This window comes from Ursus arctos, unplaced genomic scaffold (genome assembly GCF_023065955.2).
Source record: "Ursus arctos isolate Adak ecotype North America unplaced genomic scaffold, UrsArc2.0 scaffold_4, whole genome shotgun sequence".
Lineage (NCBI taxonomy): Eukaryota > Metazoa > Chordata > Mammalia > Carnivora > Ursidae > Ursus > Ursus arctos.
In genome coordinates, this window is record NW_026623056.1 from 94,669,446 (window position 1) to 94,689,874 (window position 20,429).

The following is a 20,429-nucleotide window of genomic DNA, read 5'->3' on the forward strand; positions in this document are numbered from 1 at the left end:
CTGAGCAGGGAGCCTGATGCTGGGCTCTGAGGTGAAGGCAGATGCTTAACCAACTGAGCCACCGGGGTGCCCCAGTTTGCCTCAGTTTAGAAGTAATATTTTGTAAAGAGGCAAACAATCCGAAAATATCTGGAAGCCTCAAGATACCATTTAAAATAGTTATCCCATTCAGGTTTTTTTTTTCCCTTTTGTTAAGGAGGCATGGCTTTCTAATTTAATTTTGAGGAAAACAAGTTTAGGGAGATCAGCAGTTCCTTGTGATGGCTGTTGAAGTCCTAAACTAGTTCTGGTTAAGTCAGTCCACTTAGTTACAAATGCAAATGTGCATCATTTTTAAGCATGAAACCAACTGGAGTCCCAGTAGCAAACCTTTTGTGAATGTTTCATTGGCTGGGCTGTGGTGGCCGTTCGTTGGCTGGGCTTTTATGGGGGTGGGGTTGGGAGGAAGAACCTGTCCTCCTGCTGGGTTGGTAAAAACCCAGGTGCCAGGTGCTTCTTTCTACTGGGTCTGCTCCCCCTGCTTGCCTCCTGGCTCCGCTGTTGACGTGATGTCCCTTTAGTCGTTTTAACAGTGGGCACAGGTAGTGTTTGGTTTGTCGTGGTTGAGCTTGGGAGGGGTCCTCTCTGCCTCTTGGACATGAATGCTTGTTTCCTTTGCTAGATTAGGGAAGTTTTCAGCTACAGTTTGTTCAAATATCTCTTCTAGACCTCTGTTTTTCTCCACCCCCTTGGGGATGCTGATAGTTCTGACATTGGAACGTTTCATTGAGTCAGTAATCTTCCTTAACCTACATTCCTGAGATTGGATTTTTTTGAGCCCAGTTTCTATTTTAGCTTTCTCTTCTACTAACCCATCCTTCAATTCGCTAATACGTTCTTCACCTCATTCACCCTGGCCGTCAGAGCCTCTAGTTTTGACTGCATTTGGCTCATAGAATTTTTAATTTCTGCCAGATTCGCTCTCATTTCCACCCTTAGAGATTCTGTATTCTCATTAACATTTTCGTTAATACTTTTTTCAAGTCTACACATCATCTTGACCATTGTTACTCTGAACTCCATTTCTGATAATTTGGTTATATCCATATGCATTAGTTCTGTGGCAGAGGCCACAGACTCATTGTCTTTTCTTTGCTGGGGGGGATTTCTCCTTCTTCTCATTCTGATGAGGAGAGGTTGCAGGGTTGTCCAGAGCCCAAATTATTGACCAGGACCCAGGCTGTGCGCCCTTGTGTTATAGGGATCTTAGGGATGTGGGCTTCTTGATTTTTCAGCCTGCCTCTGTGTTCTGGGGGAGGGGCCTGCTGCACAGATACTCAGGCAGCCCTGTTTGGGTAGAGTCTCCGTGTCCCCTGCGAGGGGGAATGGGGATGGGCACGCTGTGAGCCGGTGTTCCCAGGCTTTTGTTCTCTGGCGGCTTTCCCTGGCGGTTTGCTGTGCCTCTTCTGAGAGTCAGAGCAGCAGCGGCCGAATCTCAGCCTCTGTCTCAGAACAGAGGGATCGCAGACCGTTCTCCACTGATGTTCTGGCCACTTTAGCTCTGTTTCTGTTGGTGCTGCTCAACCCTGCAGCATCCTGGGATGTGCGCCCCACACCTGGTGTCCCAGCCCTCACTTCCAGGGCCGGCGCGTCTCTGTCCTTTGTGTTTCTAACACCACCAGCCGCCAGCCAGCCCCGCGCTCCCGGAGCTCCCGGTCTCAGTCTGGTTCCAGTGAGTGTACCGGAGCTCTGTTTCAGTCTGGTGGCACGCGCTCCCCTGCTCACGGTCTCAGTCTGCTCTCTCGCGGGTGCTGGTCCGCGAGTCCTTCTGCTCTCCCGTGCAGGTGGCTACCGCTTCCTGGCACCCGAACGCAGCAGCTCCCTCCCCCTTCTGTTTATCTTCCGATATCTGTGCGCAGCTTCACGGCTCCCCGCTTCGTACCTCAGTACTCAGCGCTGGAGATGTTCGTTTGTAGAGATCCAGATGCATCTTCCTGCGTCTCAGGCTGATTCCGTGAATGTTCGGGCTGGTCTGGTACCCATCCAGCTCGACTCGGGACCAGCTGAAAGAGGGGTCCTCTACTCCTCTGCCATCTTAACTCTTTTTTTTGGGGGGGGGGGAGTCTTATTTAAGAAGGTCCTACTCTGGGACCATACAGATCTTCTCTCCTGTGGTCTCAGAGCTTTATTTCTGCTTTTCGCATACGTCTGCCATGTGCCAGGGGCTGCTGAGTTATCCGTTTATTTGTACCTGATGTCAGGAAAGTCTCCTTTTTGTCTGAGCAGCTGGCTCAGCCTCGTGTGTTGGACAGTTCGGCTTGCGGGGGGCCTTTCTCTGGACCCCTTTCTCCCGTGTTCCATCCGCTGTCTCTGTGCAGTGCCTGGCAGTCCTGTCGCTCTCTGCTGCAGCCCCGGACCCTTGTCCACAGCAGCTCCTGTGCATGTGTGCGTCATTGAAGGTCAGGAGAAACCAGGCCGTGGCAGGCAGGCCTCGCTCACCCCTGCACTGGATGTGCAGAGAATGGGCATCCTTGTCCTTCTGTCCACACCTCCTTGAATTCTTCTCATGGTTTTAGAGCTCTGCGTGAAGAGCTTATGTGTGTTTTTAGCACTGGTTTATAGCTGTCTGGTGGTTCGATGCTGTGCCTCCCTTGTCCTCAGACACCAAGGCGAGTGCGGGTGCAGCATGACCAGCTCCACACACGGGAGACACATGGCAGACAGCAGAGGATTCCAGGTGTTTGGGAGATGTGGCCAGCTGGGCGAGTGGCAGCTGCAGACTCCCCGACACCCACAAGAGTTCAGCGTTTTTGAGGGTCATCGTGGGGCCTGGAGCCATCCTGGCCTGGACAGGGTATGAGGAGGAGGTGGGGCCAGCTCTGAGGGTGACTTCTGTTTTCTCAGAGCAGAGCTGACCCCTGGGCTCCCCGACCCACCATATCCGCGGTCATCCTCGTGCCTGCCTCCGCCCACTCCCCCCACAGGGCCACATCCTGTGCCTGCCTGCCCTCAAGCTCTTGGTAGCCACCTCTGGTGGCCTGGTCAGCAGCAGGGAACCGTTGGGCCCCCAGCTATTCGTATGTTCCATAGTCTGCCCCGCTGCTTCCTTCCCAGCCACCCTTCCTGTGTCTCTCCCCTGGTTCCTTTGCTCTGTAAGGGGCAGCTCTCCATGCGTTTTGTTCAGTCCCGACCTTGTCCCAGGCCCATGGTGGGGTTGGGAGTATGTGAATGGATGGGGGTAGATGAGCCTGTCTCCTGCCCACTTGGCCTTGGCATCTCCTGGATGTGAGGACCCTGCATCGGCTCCAGTTTACACACAGATGGCAGCACTTTGCCCCCAGCTACGTCCCTGTGCTCTGGACAGAGAGGGCTCTCCTCCTGCGGGTCAGAAAGGCTGCGAGTAGGGACAGGAGCCCATTAAATCTAGCAATAAGATGATGTCTTGTTAGAGTGAAGAGCAGCCCAGAGGTTTGGTCTTGTTGGCAGAGCCGCCCCCTGGGCTGTGCCCCTCTTGTCTGAGTCAGACAGGGTTACGGTCATGGCTGACAGCCCATTGTCTGCTGTGTGCTTTGTTCAGGAGAGCGCTCCGAGATGCTCTGCGAAGGCTGCTCAGTTTGTTCGGAGAGATGCTGAAGGCTGCCATCACCCTGAAGAGCCGGATCGGCGAGCGCGTGGGGCTGTGTCTGGAGGACGAGGGCCTACCTGATGTGCAGTCTGGCGGCCAGGCCCTGTTTGCAGGTGAGTGCCAGGACAGCCCTGAGCCTGCAGCCCCGGGGCTGGGGCACTGGGTGCTGTCCTCCTTTCCTACGGGGGCTGAGCTGGATGAGCTCCCGAAGCTTGAGATGGGTCATTGTCTTTGGGACATGGGTGTGCTCGTCCTTCGACAGCACTGGTCGTGTGAGCTTGTTTTCACGTGGCATATGTAGGTGTCTGTGTTTGCTCACTTTGCAGCACCGGTGCTTGAAGAGACGTGGCCTGGGTCCGAGGCAGCCCTGCTGGAGCTGGACAGGACTTTGCCTGAATGTGTGGAGATGTCTTCAGAGGCTGAAATTAGCAGTCACATCTGTGAAAGCTTTTTCATGAGCCCAGAAAGTTCTCTGGAGTGTGAGCAGCCAATTAGGAGGATTTACCGGAGCCTTGGTCTGGCAGTGGATGGCCTGCTGGAGCTGGCTCTGGACTCCACCAGGCAGGTGAGGCCTGGCTCCACGTGCGTCCATCTGTGGCCCTGTTTTGGCTCCTGCTAGTGTTTCTCTTTTTCCGGGAAGGATAATGGGTTGACTAAGCGGATAGGTTGGATGCTTTCCTGACATAAGCTTCATAGATGAGGCTAGCACAGCTCCCAGGCACTCTGCTGGGTGCCATACACATGTGTTTCTGATTCTTGACTGTGACCTGCAGGGTGAGAAGGGGCGTTGGCTCTTTCCGGGTGCATCTGTCTCCTCTCGTTGTTCTCTCCTCCTTTGGGCGTTTGGGGGAAGAAACTCAATTCTGGGTGTGCACCTCCCTTCCTCTCATATTGTTTTGATCTTCTGTTACTACCAATGATATTCTTCTGTGTGTTTTTCCTGAACCGAAATTCTGGAAGTAGTAGGCTTACTGCAAGTGGAAAGTAAAAGCTGAGTGTCAGGTCAAGGACACATGGTGCAGTCTCTCGCCTTTACTCTGCTTCACCTTCTGCACCATTTTAATTTCACATTGAATATATTTATGTTAGAGATTATCACCAGCAAAGGGAATTATATTTGTTAACCTTTTAGAACATTTTAGACAGTTGAGAGACATTAAATATGAATGTATGAAAACCAGTATAGATTCTTTTTCCCGTCCAGCCCAATTAGAAAATAAGCATTTTTAGCTAATGCTGTTTACATCCCAGAAATCCTTGAGTAAGTTTTCCCTATCTGGTGAAAGTATGAGAAGAGGGAGCCTCTGGGCTGTTTTCAAGGGGAAACCAATAGATGCCCTCAGAGGCAGGGTCTGGGGAAGCTGGAGTTGCATTAAGTGTGAAGGAGGTGGAGGGAGGCCCAGGCTAGGTGCTCAGGTGTCTGTCAGCACAGCTGCGTGTAGGTGTTTGAGTTCAGAGGTAGTCTGGGCCCTCCAGCCTGTAGATGGCCTGGGGAGCCTCAGGCTGGGCGGGGGAGGGCGTGGCTGCCAGGAGAGGAAGGTGGGATTGGGGCCTGGAACTGAGCCAGGCCTGGCTGGCATCAAAGGAGGCCCAGAGGGGCCTTGTGGTGACTGAGTCAGGGAGGGTCTGCAGGTGGTAAAGATGCACCAGGCCCCCTGCCTGCAGTGGTTACCAGCCCAAGGAGACTTTCTTCCCACCCATCCCACCCACGGCCTCCCCATCTTCTCCTCCACCGGTGGAGTGCCAGGTGGTCATCCCTGACCAGGTTCTAGAATCTCGATGGACAGTTTTCGTGACCTTTGAAATGCACCTTTTCCTTAACAGCATTACTGTGCAGATATGTGGTATCGATAGTTCGTAAACATGTGACTTTTCTGTGCTGCGTTGTGTTTGCAAAATTTTTCTTTCTTGAAAATTGTTGAATGGGCAGATTTGTCTCGTAACTGACGCAATATTGAACGTCAGTATTGTTTCTTAGAGAGTACTTGTGGTTTTGTCAGAACTCTGCGTATGCCAGAATTCTTGTTCTGTTGGTGTTAACGTAAGCTTTATTTTGACATGCAGTTCCGGTGTTCAAATGTGTTTTAACAGCTAGAGGAAGCACGTCAAATCCATTCTCGTTTTGAGAAAGAATTTAGCTGTAAGAACGAGGAGACCGCGCAGGTCGTGAGAAAGCACCAGGAGTTACTGGAGCGCCTGGATGAGGAGAACGCGGCCCGGTCGCGGCTGACGCTGGAGCTGCACCAGGCGCAGGGTGAGCGTCGGCTGTGGGCAGGAAAGGCTGCAGGAGCACACAGGCCAGAGGCACGTGGTGTAAATAGAAGGGAGGTATTAACAGAAGTGTTAAAAGCAAGATGTAAAACTAAAACAATGCACGGTGTGAGGCCTCAGCGACTTTCCTCAGTGACCCAAATTACAGGCGCAATAGCGCTGCTTCCCCAGCTGACAACCTCAGCGTTGCCTTGTGTGGTGAGGTGAGTGCCAGTCTTCTCTTCACAGGCAGTGGGTGCCCCAGAAAGTGACATTTGTGGTCCGTCTGACCTCCACGCCTCTGGTGCCTGGGCACCCCCTTGTGCCGAGTGCTGGTGTGGTGTGGGGGTGTCCTGTACGTGTCACCTTGTCCAGTGGCTCCTGCACCTCCTGGGTGCACCAGCCCTGTGCTGTCCATCCAGGAACGGGACACAGGCGTGACCACTCAGCTCTCACGTCTCATGGCTGACGTCTCGCTGGGGCTGGGATGCCCTCGTCTGGCCCATCTTTGCTCCTGCCACAGCTGGATCTCTCCCCGTCTCCTCAGGCATCATCGAAGGGTTCAAGGTGGAGAAGGCCAGCCTGCAGGAAGCTCTGGGCCAGAAGGAGACGGCCGAGCAGGGCCTCGCTGTCGAGCTGGAGAGCCTGAGGCAGCAGCTGCAGCGGGCGACCCAGCAGCAGGCAGAGCTGAAGGAGGAGAACTCTGTCCTGTGGACCCAAAAGGAGGCCTTGGCTGCAGAAGCAGGAGAGAGAGAAGCTGGTAAGAACTGCTGGCTCTGGGGTCGAGGCAGGAGCTGCAAAGGGCGGGAGCAGGGGCAGCAGCCGAGCTGTCTTCTACCGATGCTCACTCTGCTGGCGGCAGAGGAAAGAAGGCGGGAGCCCTGAGCAGAGGGGCCTTCGTGCGTGCCGGCTGGCACAGTGCGTCCGGGGTTGCCGCTCTGGTAGAGAGGCTGGTCATCCTGGTGGCCACTGAACCTTCTTAAGCCTGTGTGAGGTCAGAATCGCCTCTGGCAAACAGGAGGCTACTGAAAATGTCGCTGCTTTCGGTGAAAGCTTTTTGCTGTTTGAGGCAAGTAGTCAAGACTGTGGGAAAATGCGGGCTACTTAAAATTTTTATTTAAAATTTAAAAAAACAGCGTAATGTTAACCTTAAGTAGGAAAACATAGTTGTAATGAAAGTTTGTTGTGATTTCAGGTATTTAAAGTATTTAAAGTATGAAAGTGAAAACATGAAGAGTTGGGATCCTTGAGTTGCCGGGTGGCGCCGTCCTCAGGGGCAGAATTGCAGGAGGCACCTCCGTGTGGGTTCAGCCTTCCCCCGAACCGCGTGTCTCACGCCCTCGGCTTCTCCCCAGCTTCTCTCCTCCCCTGCCCTCACCCCGGCCGGCTTCAGTGCGCATCCCCGTGCTTCCGCGCCCACTGAGGCCGCGGCGGGCCTGGAGCGAGCCGCCTCTGCCGCCTGGGTCTCCGGCTCGCGTGGGTCGTAGTGCACAGGTCCCCTTTGTGGCACAGCCTTAGCCGTTTTTGTGCCACCCCGAACAGTTCGGGAAAGTCATTTTTCTTTTCCCCAGTTTTTTATTCTTTTTAATTTCCCTCAGTATACAACCAGCTCTTGGGGTTGCTGGTCATTGCCGTTTTCTTTGTCTTCCACTCATTGGTTTTGGGCCTTGTCTTTATTCTTTCTGGCCTCCTTCATCCCGTGAGCTCTCTTGGGCGGGCGCTTACTTGTGCTGAGAGGTGCGTCCCACGGGCCGTGGTTTCTTGAGGTGCAGTGAGTTGTCGGTGGCTCTTGGTTTCCACCCACATGGGATGTTCCGGAAGGTCTGTGTGTAATCATTCCAGACTTCTTCTTGCTCGGCTTTCTTTTGATAACATCTGTCTACCTATACATATCTCTGTCCCTTTTCCACTTTTTGAGGTAAACTTCTGATGTTGAAAACTTAACGTGGCCTTGTTTTTTCTCTGGTATGTCGTTTTCACTCTTTAAGTGTCTTTCCACCTCCAATTGTGTCTCTTGTGGATTTCATATTAATATGACTTCTGAGAAACTGATCCACGGTGTCTTCTGTTAGTTTCGTGGCCCACCACCTCTCGGTCCTCCTGTGCTCTTTCTGGTGACCCGTTCTGCTTCCTGTGTCTCTCTCGGTGGAAGGCACTTCCCTCTGCTGACCGTAAGCTGTGTGTCTAGTTCTCCTCGTATGTCTGCTCTGTCCTTGTTCAGGCCCATGTCTTGTGTTCGCCAACCCTGCGCCTGTCCCATTCTCTCCTGCTCCCGTCTCTGCCCAGTGCCCAGCCATGCTGGTGTCAAGCGAGGGTCCATTCATGCGTGAGAGCATGTGTGCCCGTGGGCAGTTGTGTTAGCAAGCATATGTGTGAGCAAGCCTGCGTGTGAGCCTGTATACAGCACAGGAGTGTGGGTGTGTTGCTCTGTGAGAGTGCACGTGTGCAGGTGTGCTCGTGTGAGTGTAGGCACGTGCGTGTATGTGAGCGTGTGTGAGCAGGCACGTGTCGGGGAGGGGCGAGTCAGCACGTGTGCTCTGTGGATCCTGTGCCTCGTGTGGGGCCCCTTCCGCTCGTTTTCAGGTGTTACTGCCCCAGCCTCAGGGTCCGTGGGGTGGCTGGGCCCACACCCCATCCACCGAGTTACCCTGTAAACGTGTGTACTCCAGGGTGTCAGGACTTGAGAGCTGGGGCCTCAGCAGCCGCATAGCCCTGTGCTGGGGGGCAGCCTCGTCTTCACTACCCACGGCCCGAGTGGTCCCATCTCTGTGAGGTCCGTCCCCAGCGGCTCCGCCATGCCTGGGCCTAGCTCCTCTTGCACGTTTTCCTGAGGCTGTGGACATAGTTGCCCTTCGCATCTCTGGTTACCCCTGCGCCCAGAGCCCTGGCGCACCTTGGCAGAAGCGAGAGTGGGGCCAGTCTTTGCTCTTTCCTGTTGTCACTCCTCTGGGGTCCTCTGGGATCCTGGTTGGCTTTCTTCTTATATTGTTAGCTCCAGCTGAATTTCTCGTCTGACCTCTCTTCCTTTCCCCTCACCCACCCACACAGTCCTGTGCTCCTGTTCGGGGCTCACGCACGCTTACGGTGTTCAAAATGCTGTCCAGAGCGCCTGGTGGCTCAGTCAGTTAAGCATTGGACTTCTGATTTCGGGTCAGGTCATGATCTCAGCGTGGTGAGCTCGAGCCCCACGTTGGGCTCAGCGGGGAGTGTGTTTCTGCCGTCTCCCTCTGCCCCCCCACCTGCTCACACTCACATGTGTACGTTCACGCACTCTCTCAAATAAGTAAATCTTTAAAAATAAATAAATAAATGAAATGCCGCACAGCACCTCCTGACCTTCCCTGACCTCGCGCTCCCCCAGGTACAATCCAGCACGTAGTCCTGATTCTGCCTGGGGTCCTCATGAATGTTGACCGACTGTCTAAGAGCTTTTGGAGGTCCTTGGGCCTTGTGGGAAATTCAGCTCTGCCTCGCCTGTTTGCAGGTGTGTGGCCTGTTTCGTGGCTGCTTTCAGGGCAGTGTCTTCTGTCCCACGTGGGTTTTTGTCTTCTTTAAAAGTCAGGGCCAGACTCTTCGGCCTCCAAGACCTGCTGCAGCCCGAAGACTGCTCGTCTGCCTGGGCTACTGCACAGAGTAGTGTAGGTGGGTACGACCAATGGCACGTGCCCTCGGTCCTGCAGGGTGGCAGTCCACGGCAGAGGCCCTGGCACGCCGCCTGCTGATGAGCGCCAGCCTCTTGGCTGCGTCCTCACATGCAGAAGCGGCGGGCACTCCCTGGAGCCTCTGGGAGGCATCACACCCCATTTGTGAGGCTCGACGTTCAGATGTAGGGCGACCCAGACGTTCAGACCATCGTGGTGGCATTACGGAAAAGCGTGGATGTGAGAGACTGTCCAGGACCACAGACGTGCCCTGGAATCCCGCTCACTTTCTGTTTCCACGTCTGAAAATGCTGTGTTTTCGTCCATAGGCATTCCTGTTCCCATAGCACACGAGGACTCAGGTTTGTAAACTCAGTCCAGTGATTGCTGTGTGAGATGAGCTGTGTCTGCACCAGACTGCCCCAGTTTTTTACTAAAGAGGAGAAATACTTCAAGGCTTTTGTGGCAAACTGTTAACAAAAATGCCAACTTTAACCTTGCAGATTGACCCATGAAAATGCGCAAGCGTTTGTCCAGTGATGCTCTCTGCGGTTACTGAGCCGCAGCTCGTGCTGGTTTGCAGGGAACCACATCTGGTGGTCGATGCATTGTCCTTGGGCCGGGGCCAGCCCTGGGGGCCCCGGAAGTCTCGAGGGAGGGGCTCAGGGACCCTGAGTGGAGCTCCTGTGCCGCTCCGACTTTGTAGGTGGCCCTCAGCGTGGCCTGAATGGCCACATGACACCTTCCCCTCAGTGCCACTTGCATGGGGCCATGTGTGCTGTGGCTGGGTGCCCCAGGGGTGGGAATGACCTTGTTCTAACTGCATGTTTAAGGTAATTTACCCTAGGTGCCGACTTACTAGCATGAGAATTGATTGGGAACGTTGTTTTTATAGAACTAGAGGAGTTTTGAAAGCTCGTAAAATGTAATGAAAACTTACGAAATCAAAATTTCAGTTTGGGGATAGTTTGAACACTTGGATTCGTCAGAGGCAAGTCTCCTTTATTATGATGCTTATGAACTTACAGTCTCCACTCGGACTGCGGCCTTACTGCCTAGTTAATTTTAGGTTGGCTTTTGACGCACTGATGGCTGGACCCTTCTCCCAGACGCTGTCGCAGCCCCGGGTGCACAGGGAGCACATTATGCAGCAGGGCTCGTGTTCCCTCTGATGAAGGTTTTAACTTACATTTTTTTCCGTACTGGAGAATATATGTAACGTCATAATTCCTAGAAAATTAACTGATGTGTCATTTGGAAGTACCAAGATATGGTTTTCTCAGGCTTTAAAGTTTTTTTTTTATTTTAGCCAATCTTAATTTAAAAGATGTATTTTTTTCTTTTTTCTAAAGTACTTGACTTTATTTTCAGTGGGTATTTGGCTAAGTGGTGGCTGTTCGGGTGTGAGCTTAGTGTCTGACAGGGCACAGGCTCACGCTGGCTTGCAAGTGCATGTTCTCCCCCGGAGGTGTCCCCTTGTTTCCGTGGGGTGGGGTCTGGGAGCCTCGGGGATGCCGTGCCCCTACCCAGGCTTTGGGCTGGGGCTGCCAGGGAGGCTGGACGTGTGTGTGCTCTCTCTCCAGAAGGCCCTGTCGTGTGGGGCACCTGCCATGCATGTTTCATACTTCTGCTTTAGTCCAAGTACCCGCCCTGATCCGTGGGGCTCTTCTCCCTGTTTTCTTTGTATCTTCAGCTCTTCGTAGGGAAGTCGAATGTCTGACCCAGGAGCAGTTGGAGGCCAGGAAGCAGTCTGAGAAAGACCGAGCAGCCCTGCTTTCCCAAATGAAGGTTTTCGAGGCCGAGTTGGAGGAACAGCTGTCTCGGCATGAAGCGTGTGCCAAGCAGGCTGAGGAGCTCTCCGGGCTGAGGCAGCAGATGGCGGCTCTGGACAAGCACCTGCGGAGCCAGCGCCAGTTCATGGACGTAAGCATCTTGAATACGCTCTGCTTGTGTCCCTGGACGTTGTCTCTGCAGCATTAGGGCTAGTGCGCGGCCAGGTTGTTGTGGTCCCTTTGCTTCTTCGTGCGCATCTCGGGGGTTGTCGACATGCTTCTGTGTGTGCACTGGATGCAGGCTCTGCACGCCCCGCATCCCCCAGTCAGGCCCGAGCCGTCTGCTTTCTGTGGCTGTTCGTTCGTTCTGTCATTCTTTCGTTCGTTCTGTCATTCTTTCGTTCGTTCTTTCTCTCTTTCTCTTTTTCTCTTTCTTTCTTTCTTTCTTTCTTTTTTCTTTCTTTCTTTCTTTCTTTCTTTCTTTCTTTTCTTTTCTTTCTTTCTTTCTTTCTTTCTTTTCTTTCTTTCTTTCTTTCTTCTTTCTTTCTGATTTTATTTATTTGAGGGAGAGAGCGAGCGCACAAGCTGGGGGAGCAGTAGAGGGAGCGAGAGAAGTAGACTCCCCACCGAGCAGGGTGCCCCTCGTCAGGCTCAATCCCAGGACCTTGAGATCCTGTCCTGAGATGAAGGCAGATGCTTAACTGACTGAGCCACCCAGGCGCCCCGTGGCTGTTCTTTTCTGTCCACAGGTGCCCCCGCCATGGCTGTTCCTTTCTGTCCACGTTCCCCAGCCCCCCCCCCCCCGTGGCTGTTCTTTCTGTCCATGTTCTGCAAGTCCCCTTTCATTGCACCCGCAGGGTCACCTCTTCATTTAGCTCTGTTCACAGAGTGCCCGTGACTGTGAGCCCATTTCCTGGCTAGTGGACACGTGTGTGAAAGGGAAGGGCTGGCAGCAACGTGAGAGGCCTGCTGGGCAGTCAGCGTCTGAGCCGGTGGTCCCCCTTCCCTTCGGAAGCAGAAGTGCTGTGTCCCAGCAGCGCTTCTGAGATGTCCTTGCCGGCTGCCTCTCTCTCCATAGGAGCAGGCTGTTGAGAGGGAACACGAGCGGGAGGAGTTCCAGCGGGAGATCCAGAGGCTGGAGGGGCAGCTCCGACAGGCGGCCCGGCCACGGCCCCGGGGCCCCTGCGTCAGTGACGTAAGTCAGCCCGCCACACGCAGTACCCATCCGGTAGCCGTTCTTTATACCGTTTTAAAGACTTAAACTTTTGAATACTTTTTTCTTTCCGTGTGCGTGAAAACGACGGCAGGAGCAGCTGGATGAGGAGGTACGGCATGCTGTGGGCCTGCGTGGTGGGCGCTGCCTCCCACCCTCCCTGTGCACGAGCGACGGGGAGGGCTGCTGCACGCGGGCCTGTTTCGTGCTTGTCTTGCTTGCTTCTGCTTGGAGCCGGACCTGCCTGGCATGGCTGTAGTTGATTTGCTTATTCTTTTAAAACATGGAGCATGTTTTGAGATGATCGTGGATTCATTTTCAGTTGTGAGCAGTGAGACAGTCGTCCTGTGCACCAGGCTGACACCCACAGAGCTGGAGCCCACAGCACGACGTGGGGTCCCCCTCCCACCCACACGCCTGTCCTCTGTGCTGCTTGTGTCATTTCTCCACAGTTACACAAGCGGACCAGGCAGTGTGAGCCCGTCTGGGACTGCCCTTCTCCCGGCCCGACTCTGGACCCTGCCCAGGGTGCTGCCGTGCCTGGCGTTTTTCTCTTTTATTGCCCAGGAGCTTTTCTACTGACAAAATTAACTTCGTTTTACTAATACATATTGTATTAATGTTTTTCTGCATCACAGTTTCACCACGATCTCTCACTCAGCTCCTGGTGCCGCCTCCTTGTAGACAAATTCGTCCGGGGCCGGTGTTCGCTCAGCGTGGTGTGTGCATGCTTACTGGGAAGGTCACTGTTTTCACTGTTGTAGTTCTCAAGCATTTTCGTTGTTTTAGGTTGAATTGTTACAAGAGAAGTTGAGAGAGAAGTCAGAAGGGTTTAATGAGTTGGTTATAAAGAAAGAGTTGGCAGACAGACAAATGTTAATGCAGGAAGAGGAAATCAAACGTCTGGAGGAGACAAATGCCGGCTGCAGAAGAGAGGCGGCCCAGCTGCGGGAGGAGCTGGAGAAGCAGAGAGACGCGGTGAAAGCGTTGCAGCAGGTAGCAGTCTGTGCCATGCTGGGGTCTCCGCGGGGCTGGTGGGGCTGAGCCCTCCCGCGAGGGCCGCTGTGCCCGCATTGTGCCGGGAAGACCAGGTGTCAGCGGGACCGCAGACCGGCCTCCCTGGCGTCCACCCTGACCCCTGCTTCATCTCTTCTACGAGGAGCATCGCCTCGTCTCCTGTGCTGCCAGTCCCCAGCTGCACACACTTTGCTTCACTTCCAACCCTTCCTTCTGGTCACCAGGCAGAAGCAGAGGTTCCCCACACGCCCCGCAGCCCTCCTGTTCTCAGCAGACCCTGGCGGGGTGCCTTGTAGCTCCGTTCACACACCGTCCACCTAGAGATGGTCTCAGCCCCCACGGGCCAGGGGCTCAGTCCCTTCAGGGGTCACAAGTCCTGTTGTATCAGTCGAGGTTCCCAAGGCCCCAGCCTCAAGGTTACTAAAAGGGTACTTGAAAAGTGAGGGTCAGTGAGAACCTTTACTTTGGGATCAGTTTTGGCCCTAAGATAAGACTGGCTTCCAGAAGGAGAGTTTTTATCGAACATGCGGACGGGGACTGTTAACTGAAGTCAGGCTCTTCTGGAGGACGAGGACTGTCTCGGGAGGGACACCCAGCCCAAGAGCGGTGCCCTGCCCCTGCTCTGGCACCTTCCTGTTCTGGCTCAGGGATGGCTCAGTGCAGGGCTGCTGCATCAGTGCCCCCTGCACCCTTCCTTGCTCCCTCCATCCTCTTCCCTTTTTCCCCTTCCCTCGTCCCTCCGTCCCTCCTCCCTCCACCTCTGCTCTCTCCATCCCTCCTCCATCCCATCCCTCCATCCCTCCTCCCTCCACCTCTGCTCCCTCGTCCCTGCTCCCTCCACCTCTGCTCCCTCCATCTCTCCATCCCTCCGTCTTTTCTCCCTCCTCCATCCCTCCCTCCTTCCTCCTTCCCTCAGCAAACACCTCTTAAGTTTATTGGATGCCGCAGGTATAGAAAACGCCTTTCCCCCCCACAAAGTTGGACCACTTACGTAACTCCTCCACTTAATTTGTTGCAACTGATTTTTCCATAACGAATGTTCTTTGAAAACTTTTTAATGGGATGTTAATGTGTGTAATACAGACGTACAATGTCATTGTCAGCCATTGCCTTATTCTTGGGCAAATTCTTTATGTTTTTGTCCCTTTTTTTGGTCACAGCCAGTAGTCTAGAGACTGTTTTGCACCTTCTTGAGTAATTACCAGTGGGATCGCGGGCACACACTACAGCTCTGTGTTTGGGATCCCATCTTTCACCAGGTGGATCTCTGCTCTGGAGCATGGCCGGTCTGTGGATCGCACATCTGGCGTGCACAGGTCTGCTTGGCCGAGTGCCGGGAAGATGTGAGAACGCTGCGCTCACAGCACAGTTTGAGGCCCCCGATTCCTGAAATACTTACCTAAATTAAATCCTTTTTCCTTCGTCAGGATAAAGAGGCATTACAGGAGCAACAGATGAGCAACTTGCTTCTAGTGTCCACACTCCAGTCTAAGCTCGACGAGGGCAGATGCCCTGTGCCTCCTGCAGGCGGCTGTCCCGATGGCCCAGACGTCCAGTTAGAGGCAGTGCGGAGGGCGCTCCAGCAGCGAGAGAGCGAGGCGAGTGTCGGGGGCTCTGAGGCGCTCCCCCTGCTCCGGGGTTGCTGCTGAGGGCAGGGCACCCACCTGTTCTGGGAAGTGGTTTGTGACTGCTGTTACCTTCGTAATTTTAACAGTTACAAAATATTAATAACTCCTCGTGACATGTACTTTTAAATGTTTTAAAGTAATTTTAATAATTATCGAGGGACTTAGAATATTAGATAATCTTTAACATTTTCTGTTTTAATGAAAGGTTTTGGACTTAAAAGAACAATTAGGAAAGATTAAAGAGGACTTAGTCAGTAAGAGCAACGAAGTGCTGCATCTGAACTTGGAGTTGGATGCACAGAGCAGCCGTGCCGCCGTCAGCGTGCGAGGACTCCAAGAGGAGAACGCCAGCTTGAAGGTAAACTGGGGAGACCCGCCCAGACACCTGAGTTCATGTTGGTTACGTCAGTGCTGCGGCCTGCCCGGGGGCCATGGGTCACGGGCGCAGACATTGTGAAGACCAAGGGTGGCCCTCAGCCACCGTTTCAGGAGCCGCCTGCCTTCTGTTCTGAGGTCGACGGCTGGGGCGGCTCTGGAATGTGCACCGGGGAGCGGAGCCCAGATCCACCTTGACAGGTGACGATGGCCTGCGTCCCTCTTGAGCCATCCTCTGCTGGTGGCTCTGAGAGCCCGGTCTTTTGGAGGACGGTTGTGAGACTCACAGTGCAGGAGAGACACACCACTCTGATGGCAGAAACTGTGAGGAGGAAATAAATCGTCATCATTGACCCAATTTGGGTCATTAAAGGGGTACCCCGTTCTAGAAGAGGTGACTTTTATTAAGTAGTTGCTCGTTGTTAATCCTTGCTATGAGCAGGATGAAAAAGAGATTGATTGTAGAGTGGGCGTGGGGGCAGAAGGAGAGAATCTCCGGCAGACTCCCCGCTGAGCGCAGAGCCTGACATGGGGCTTTGTCTCACAATCCCAAGACCGTGACCTGAGCTGAAATCAAGAGTGGGGCGCTTAACCGACTGAGCCGCCCAGGCACCCCGCCCCCGCAAAAAAAAGAAAAAAGAAAACAACTCCATTTTTAAATCTTCTCTGTTATCTTAATGTAATGTGCTTTAGTAGAGAATCAGCGTTGTAAAGAAACGGCCTCAGTGCAGAGCCCTTGCCTGTGGCGCCCCTGCAGCTGTCGGGTGCCTGACCTGAAGGCTCTGGGAGACGCTCAGGGCGTGTGGTTCGTGTGGACCCTTCCAGGCTGTGTGTGATGTCAGTGAGAACGGTTTTAGACCAGTCCCAGGCAGCAGGTGTCTTTCTGTTGGGAATTCCTCCTTAGTCAGTAGGAAACAGGAGATATTTCAACGGGAAACCATTTTTTTTTTTTTAATATTTTATTTATTTGACAGAGATAGAGACAGCCAGCGAGAGAGGGAACACAAGCAGGGGGAGTGGGAGAGGAAGAAGCAGGCCCACAGCGGAGGAGCCTGATGTGGGGCTCGATCCCAGAACGCTGGGATCACGCCCTGAGCCGAAGGCAGACACTTAACCGCTGTGCCACCCAGGCGTCCCGGGAAACCATTTTCAAATGGAGTGTTAGTCTTTCAAGCTGCAGGTTTCTGAGGGTGCTTCACGTCTGCCAGGTCACATTTTGTTGGCATTGTTGCATTTCCACAGGCATTTCTGCAAAACAAAGAAAAGGAGATCATGTGTGTGAGCGAGCAGCTCGAGGCGCAGCTGGCCGGGATGGGAAGCGGTACTCTCAGCGAGGTAGGCCTTTCCTGGCTCTGGACGCACCCGACCGCGGTTCGGTGCTGGAACTGCACTCGCTGAGGGAGAAGTGCCCCTTGTGACACCACGGCTGGGTCGACTGCACCCCTGCTGGCCACCCTGGGGTGGGTGGCACTCAGGCCTTGTCATCTCCGCAGTGTCCTGTGTGGAAAGGAACTGCCTTGCCCAGAGCAAGGAGCGCCACACACGTTCCAGGAGACCAGACGTGCGTGCTCTTAGCCCGCGTGTCCACCCATGTTCTCAGTTTCCAGCCTACGCGGTGTTCTTTTTTTGAGCAACCCGTGTTGTCCCTCGCCAGCCTCCACCTGCCCCGTCTGCCCTGTACCCAGAGGACTCACCTTGGATTCTAGCGTTCTACGCTTTGAACACCTTCATGTGCCGGCTTTATATTGGTGCTGTGATTGTGGCTGCTTTGTAGCGCGTGCCTTTTCACGCCCGGTCCTTAGTGCAGTGAGTGGATAAAGCCCACATATGTGGGACAGTCACTCTCGAGACTCCTGTCAGTCATCTGTAAGTGGGGAGCACATGCGGGCTGGCAGTGAGTCTCGCCTCACCCCCCAGAGTTCCCTTCGCTACACGGCACGTAGATGCGTAGACGTGTGTGCAGTGGACCGCTGATCCCATCTAAGCCACAACCAGAAGTTCATCTGTTTTCCTACTTTTGTTTTCAGTATTGGGCAGATTTGATTTTGAGCGTAAAGGCATTAAGTGGTACTAGTGAAACCAAGAATTGTTACGAAACCCTCCATTTGTAGGAAGTGAACACTGGACTGTAAGAAATTGGCTGAGGGCTGTTAACTGGAGCATGAATTGGTTAGTTGCTGCTAGGGGTACAATCTTACAAGAATGGAGTTTGGAGCTATATTGATAACCGTTCAATCTGATTTTCCATTTACTGTCTTTGCAGTCTTGGCCGGATATTTAACGTCTGAGTCAATTGTGTTATCTTCGGCGCATGTATACTAACAGTTCTTACCTTAAAATTGTGGAGGATGGCGTTAAGTGGCACGAGTGCAAGCACTCTCCGAGGTCTGGCGTGGCACGGTGCTCGGCCTGAAGCAGTCGTGGCGGCCGTGACAGGCCCCACGGCCCCACGCATGCACCTGGCTCAGTCCTGTCCATCAGTAGTGCTAATTCCCAAGCCCGATTTTCTTACTTTATTCTTATTCTAGTGTTAGAATGATCCTTAAAATCTCGTTAGTAATTTCTATTTATAATTTATGTTTAAATACTAATGAAACCTGCATTCTAAAGCTGGCGACATTAGTATGGAGGTGCCACGGAGAAGTGGCCAGTTTGCGCTCTCCCGGCCCACAGCGGTGGTGGCACAGTGTGTAACCAAGTGTCCCAACAGGCGGTGACGCAGCAGCTGTGACTTTCTGAGCGGTTGACACACCTGACGGAGCCGGAATGCAGCATCTGGGTGTTTCCCAGTGTTACACATTCCCGCAGCTGTGAAGTCATTCGCAGGCTGAAGGAGAGAAGTTCTGAAGGTGAAACATGTTTCTTGCCTCTGAATGTGCTTTTCCCTCAGGTCCCGTATGACAGAAGCTCCGAGATCGAGGAGCTGAGGTCCATCATTGAGAACTTGCGAGAGAACCAGCAGCGCCTGCAGAAAGAGAAGGCGGAGGAGATGGAGCGGCTCCACGAAGTCATCGAGAGACTGCAGAGAGAGCTCTCGCTCGGGGCGCCCGCAGTACACGGGGCTGAGGTCAGCGAGCTGCTGGGCGACCCCGCCATGGGGCCAGAGGTGCTGGCGACGGCGGGGGCCGCGGGCCGGCTGCTCTCGGAGCAGGAGCGCAGGCACGGCCAGGCCCTGGAGGCCCTGCAGCAGCGTCTGCGGGCTGTGGAGGCGGCCGCCGCGAGGCAGTTGGCCGAGCTGGAGCGCAGCGCGGCCCTCAAGGAGGCTGAGGTCCAGGGCATGGCCTCCCAGATCCAAGCCTTCGAAGCCACCCTGAAGGCAAAGGAGGCGAAGATCGCAGAAAGGGATTTAAAGATCAACGCTATGAAGCAGCAGAAGTTGGCGCACTCCGCGGAGCTGGAGACCATCCTGTCAGCCTTCTCCCGCTTCCGCCTCGCCCTGGAGCAGCAGCCCCTGGCCACCGAGGACGAGCCCCCAGAGCTGCAGCGGCTCCGAGCGCAGTGTGTCCGCCTTAGCCGCCAGCTGCAGGTGCTGAACCAGCGGTTCCTGAGGTGCCAGAAGGAGCTGGACAAGCAGCAGGCGTGTGGGGCCCACCTGCACCCTCCTGTGGAGAGTGGCTCCCTGGGACAGGGCCTCAGGGCTGAAGAGACCTCGTGGGACGAAGAGTCGCAGCAGGATGCGGGCCGCAGGCACCTGCCTGCAGACCCACAGGTGGGCCTCGCTCCCTCTTGCTGGTTTGCTGGAGGTGTGGCGTCTGTGCACAGGGAGCTGGCGCCTGCTGGGGGAACGAGATGCACATGCGGGCGTGGGGGTGTTCACGGGGCGCCGGCACACACTGGGCGCCGATAAGAGGCGCCGATAAGAAGCCCTGACCTGGAGCACTGGGGCTAGACCAGAAGTCGTTGAAGGTTCTCTGCGGGAGAACTCACCGTTCCTACTGTTTTCTCTTTAAATTTGAACGAGTGTCCTTTCCGTGGCAGGGGGCGGCCCGGTTTCCGTGGGGCGGCTCCTGATGCGATAGGCGGATCTGAAGCTAGCGGCTCCTGGGCGCTTTTAGGGTCCGGAGAACCTACACAGTGACGCAGTTGCACTGTTTCATACAGCTTTAAACCTACTGTCGTCGTAAGTTAGTTAAGGTTTTCAAGGTCCTGTGATTGGGAACATTCGATGAGATGGAGATGGCTTTGTGTGTGTTACATAGGCTCCCTGGATTTTCCTTCCTGGTTCTAATCAGTTGCTCTGTTTTTTTTTAACACTGATTTCCTGTGGAAAACACTGTAAGCTCATTTCGTTTTGGGACATGCTGCCGTTTGGTTTTGAGTAGAAGTCACGGTTTGCTGCCTTTGCCCCGTGCCGTGCCGTTTCCAGGTTGTCGAGCAGCTCCCATTGGCCCGTGCTGCGTTGGGGTGGCCCGGCTACTGCTGTGTCCTGGGAGCCCCAGGCCGGGAGCACATCCTGAGCTGCGGTGGCAGTGAGCGGGCAGCAGGACTGTGGGGCACAGCTCTGGTCTGATGTTCTTCGTGATTTAGGAGATGGGGGGACGCTCCCTCGGGCTCCTGCTGGCTGATGCGCCAGCTCCAGAGCTCCAGGGAGCTCGAGGCAGCCCAGGGACTGCGCTCAGTGCACATCAGACTTTATCTTCACGAGCATTGTCGTTGTTTTCTCTGCTTACTGTAGAGTGCGGTTAATGACGACTTGCAGCCTGCCGAAGCCCCGGTGTCATTAAGCCACCCGGGTCTGCATAAACAAGACAGCGTGATGTCGGTGCTGGCGGTCTGCCAGAGGCAGCTGGAGTCTGAGCTGCTCTTGGTGAAGAAGGAGATGCACTTGAGAACGGAGGACCGTGGCAAAGCGCCTGGAAGGATGAAGGTACTTGGCCACATGGCCGTGCTGCTGAGGGGCAGAGACGTCACTGACATTTTTGCAGAGGT

General features: G+C 54.3%; 1 protein-coding gene across 10 annotated transcripts in view; it reads left to right on the forward strand.

Annotated features, from left to right (window-relative positions):
- The window catches only part of PCNT (pericentrin), a 130,415-nt gene that overhangs the window by 67,454 nt on the left and 42,532 nt on the right, over nt 1-20,429 (forward strand). For 6 of the 10 annotated variants that reach the window (XM_044385194.3, XM_044385384.3, XM_044385286.3 and 3 more), the window contains 14 exons: nt 3,557-3,717; nt 3,931-4,169; nt 5,696-5,858; nt 6,402-6,614; nt 9,825-9,857; nt 11,189-11,418; nt 12,346-12,462; nt 12,575-12,592; nt 13,270-13,476; nt 14,925-15,095; nt 15,331-15,483; nt 16,743-16,835; nt 18,391-19,209; nt 20,176-20,367. In XM_044385194.3, the coding sequence (XP_044241129.1) occupies nt 3,557-3,717; nt 3,931-4,169; nt 5,696-5,858; nt 6,402-6,614; nt 9,825-9,857; nt 11,189-11,418; nt 12,346-12,462; nt 12,575-12,592; nt 13,270-13,476; nt 14,925-15,095; nt 15,331-15,483; nt 16,743-16,835; nt 18,391-19,209; nt 20,176-20,367 (2,809 nt within the window). The remainder of the gene's footprint in view (nt 1-3,556; nt 3,718-3,930; nt 4,170-5,695; nt 5,859-6,401; nt 6,615-9,824; nt 9,858-11,188; nt 11,419-12,345; nt 12,463-12,574; nt 12,593-13,269; nt 13,477-14,924; nt 15,096-15,330; nt 15,484-16,742; nt 16,836-18,390; nt 19,210-20,175; nt 20,368-20,429) is intronic. The other 4 variants (XM_026494550.4, XM_026497219.4, XM_044385223.3 and 1 more) reach the window with 3 other exon arrangements.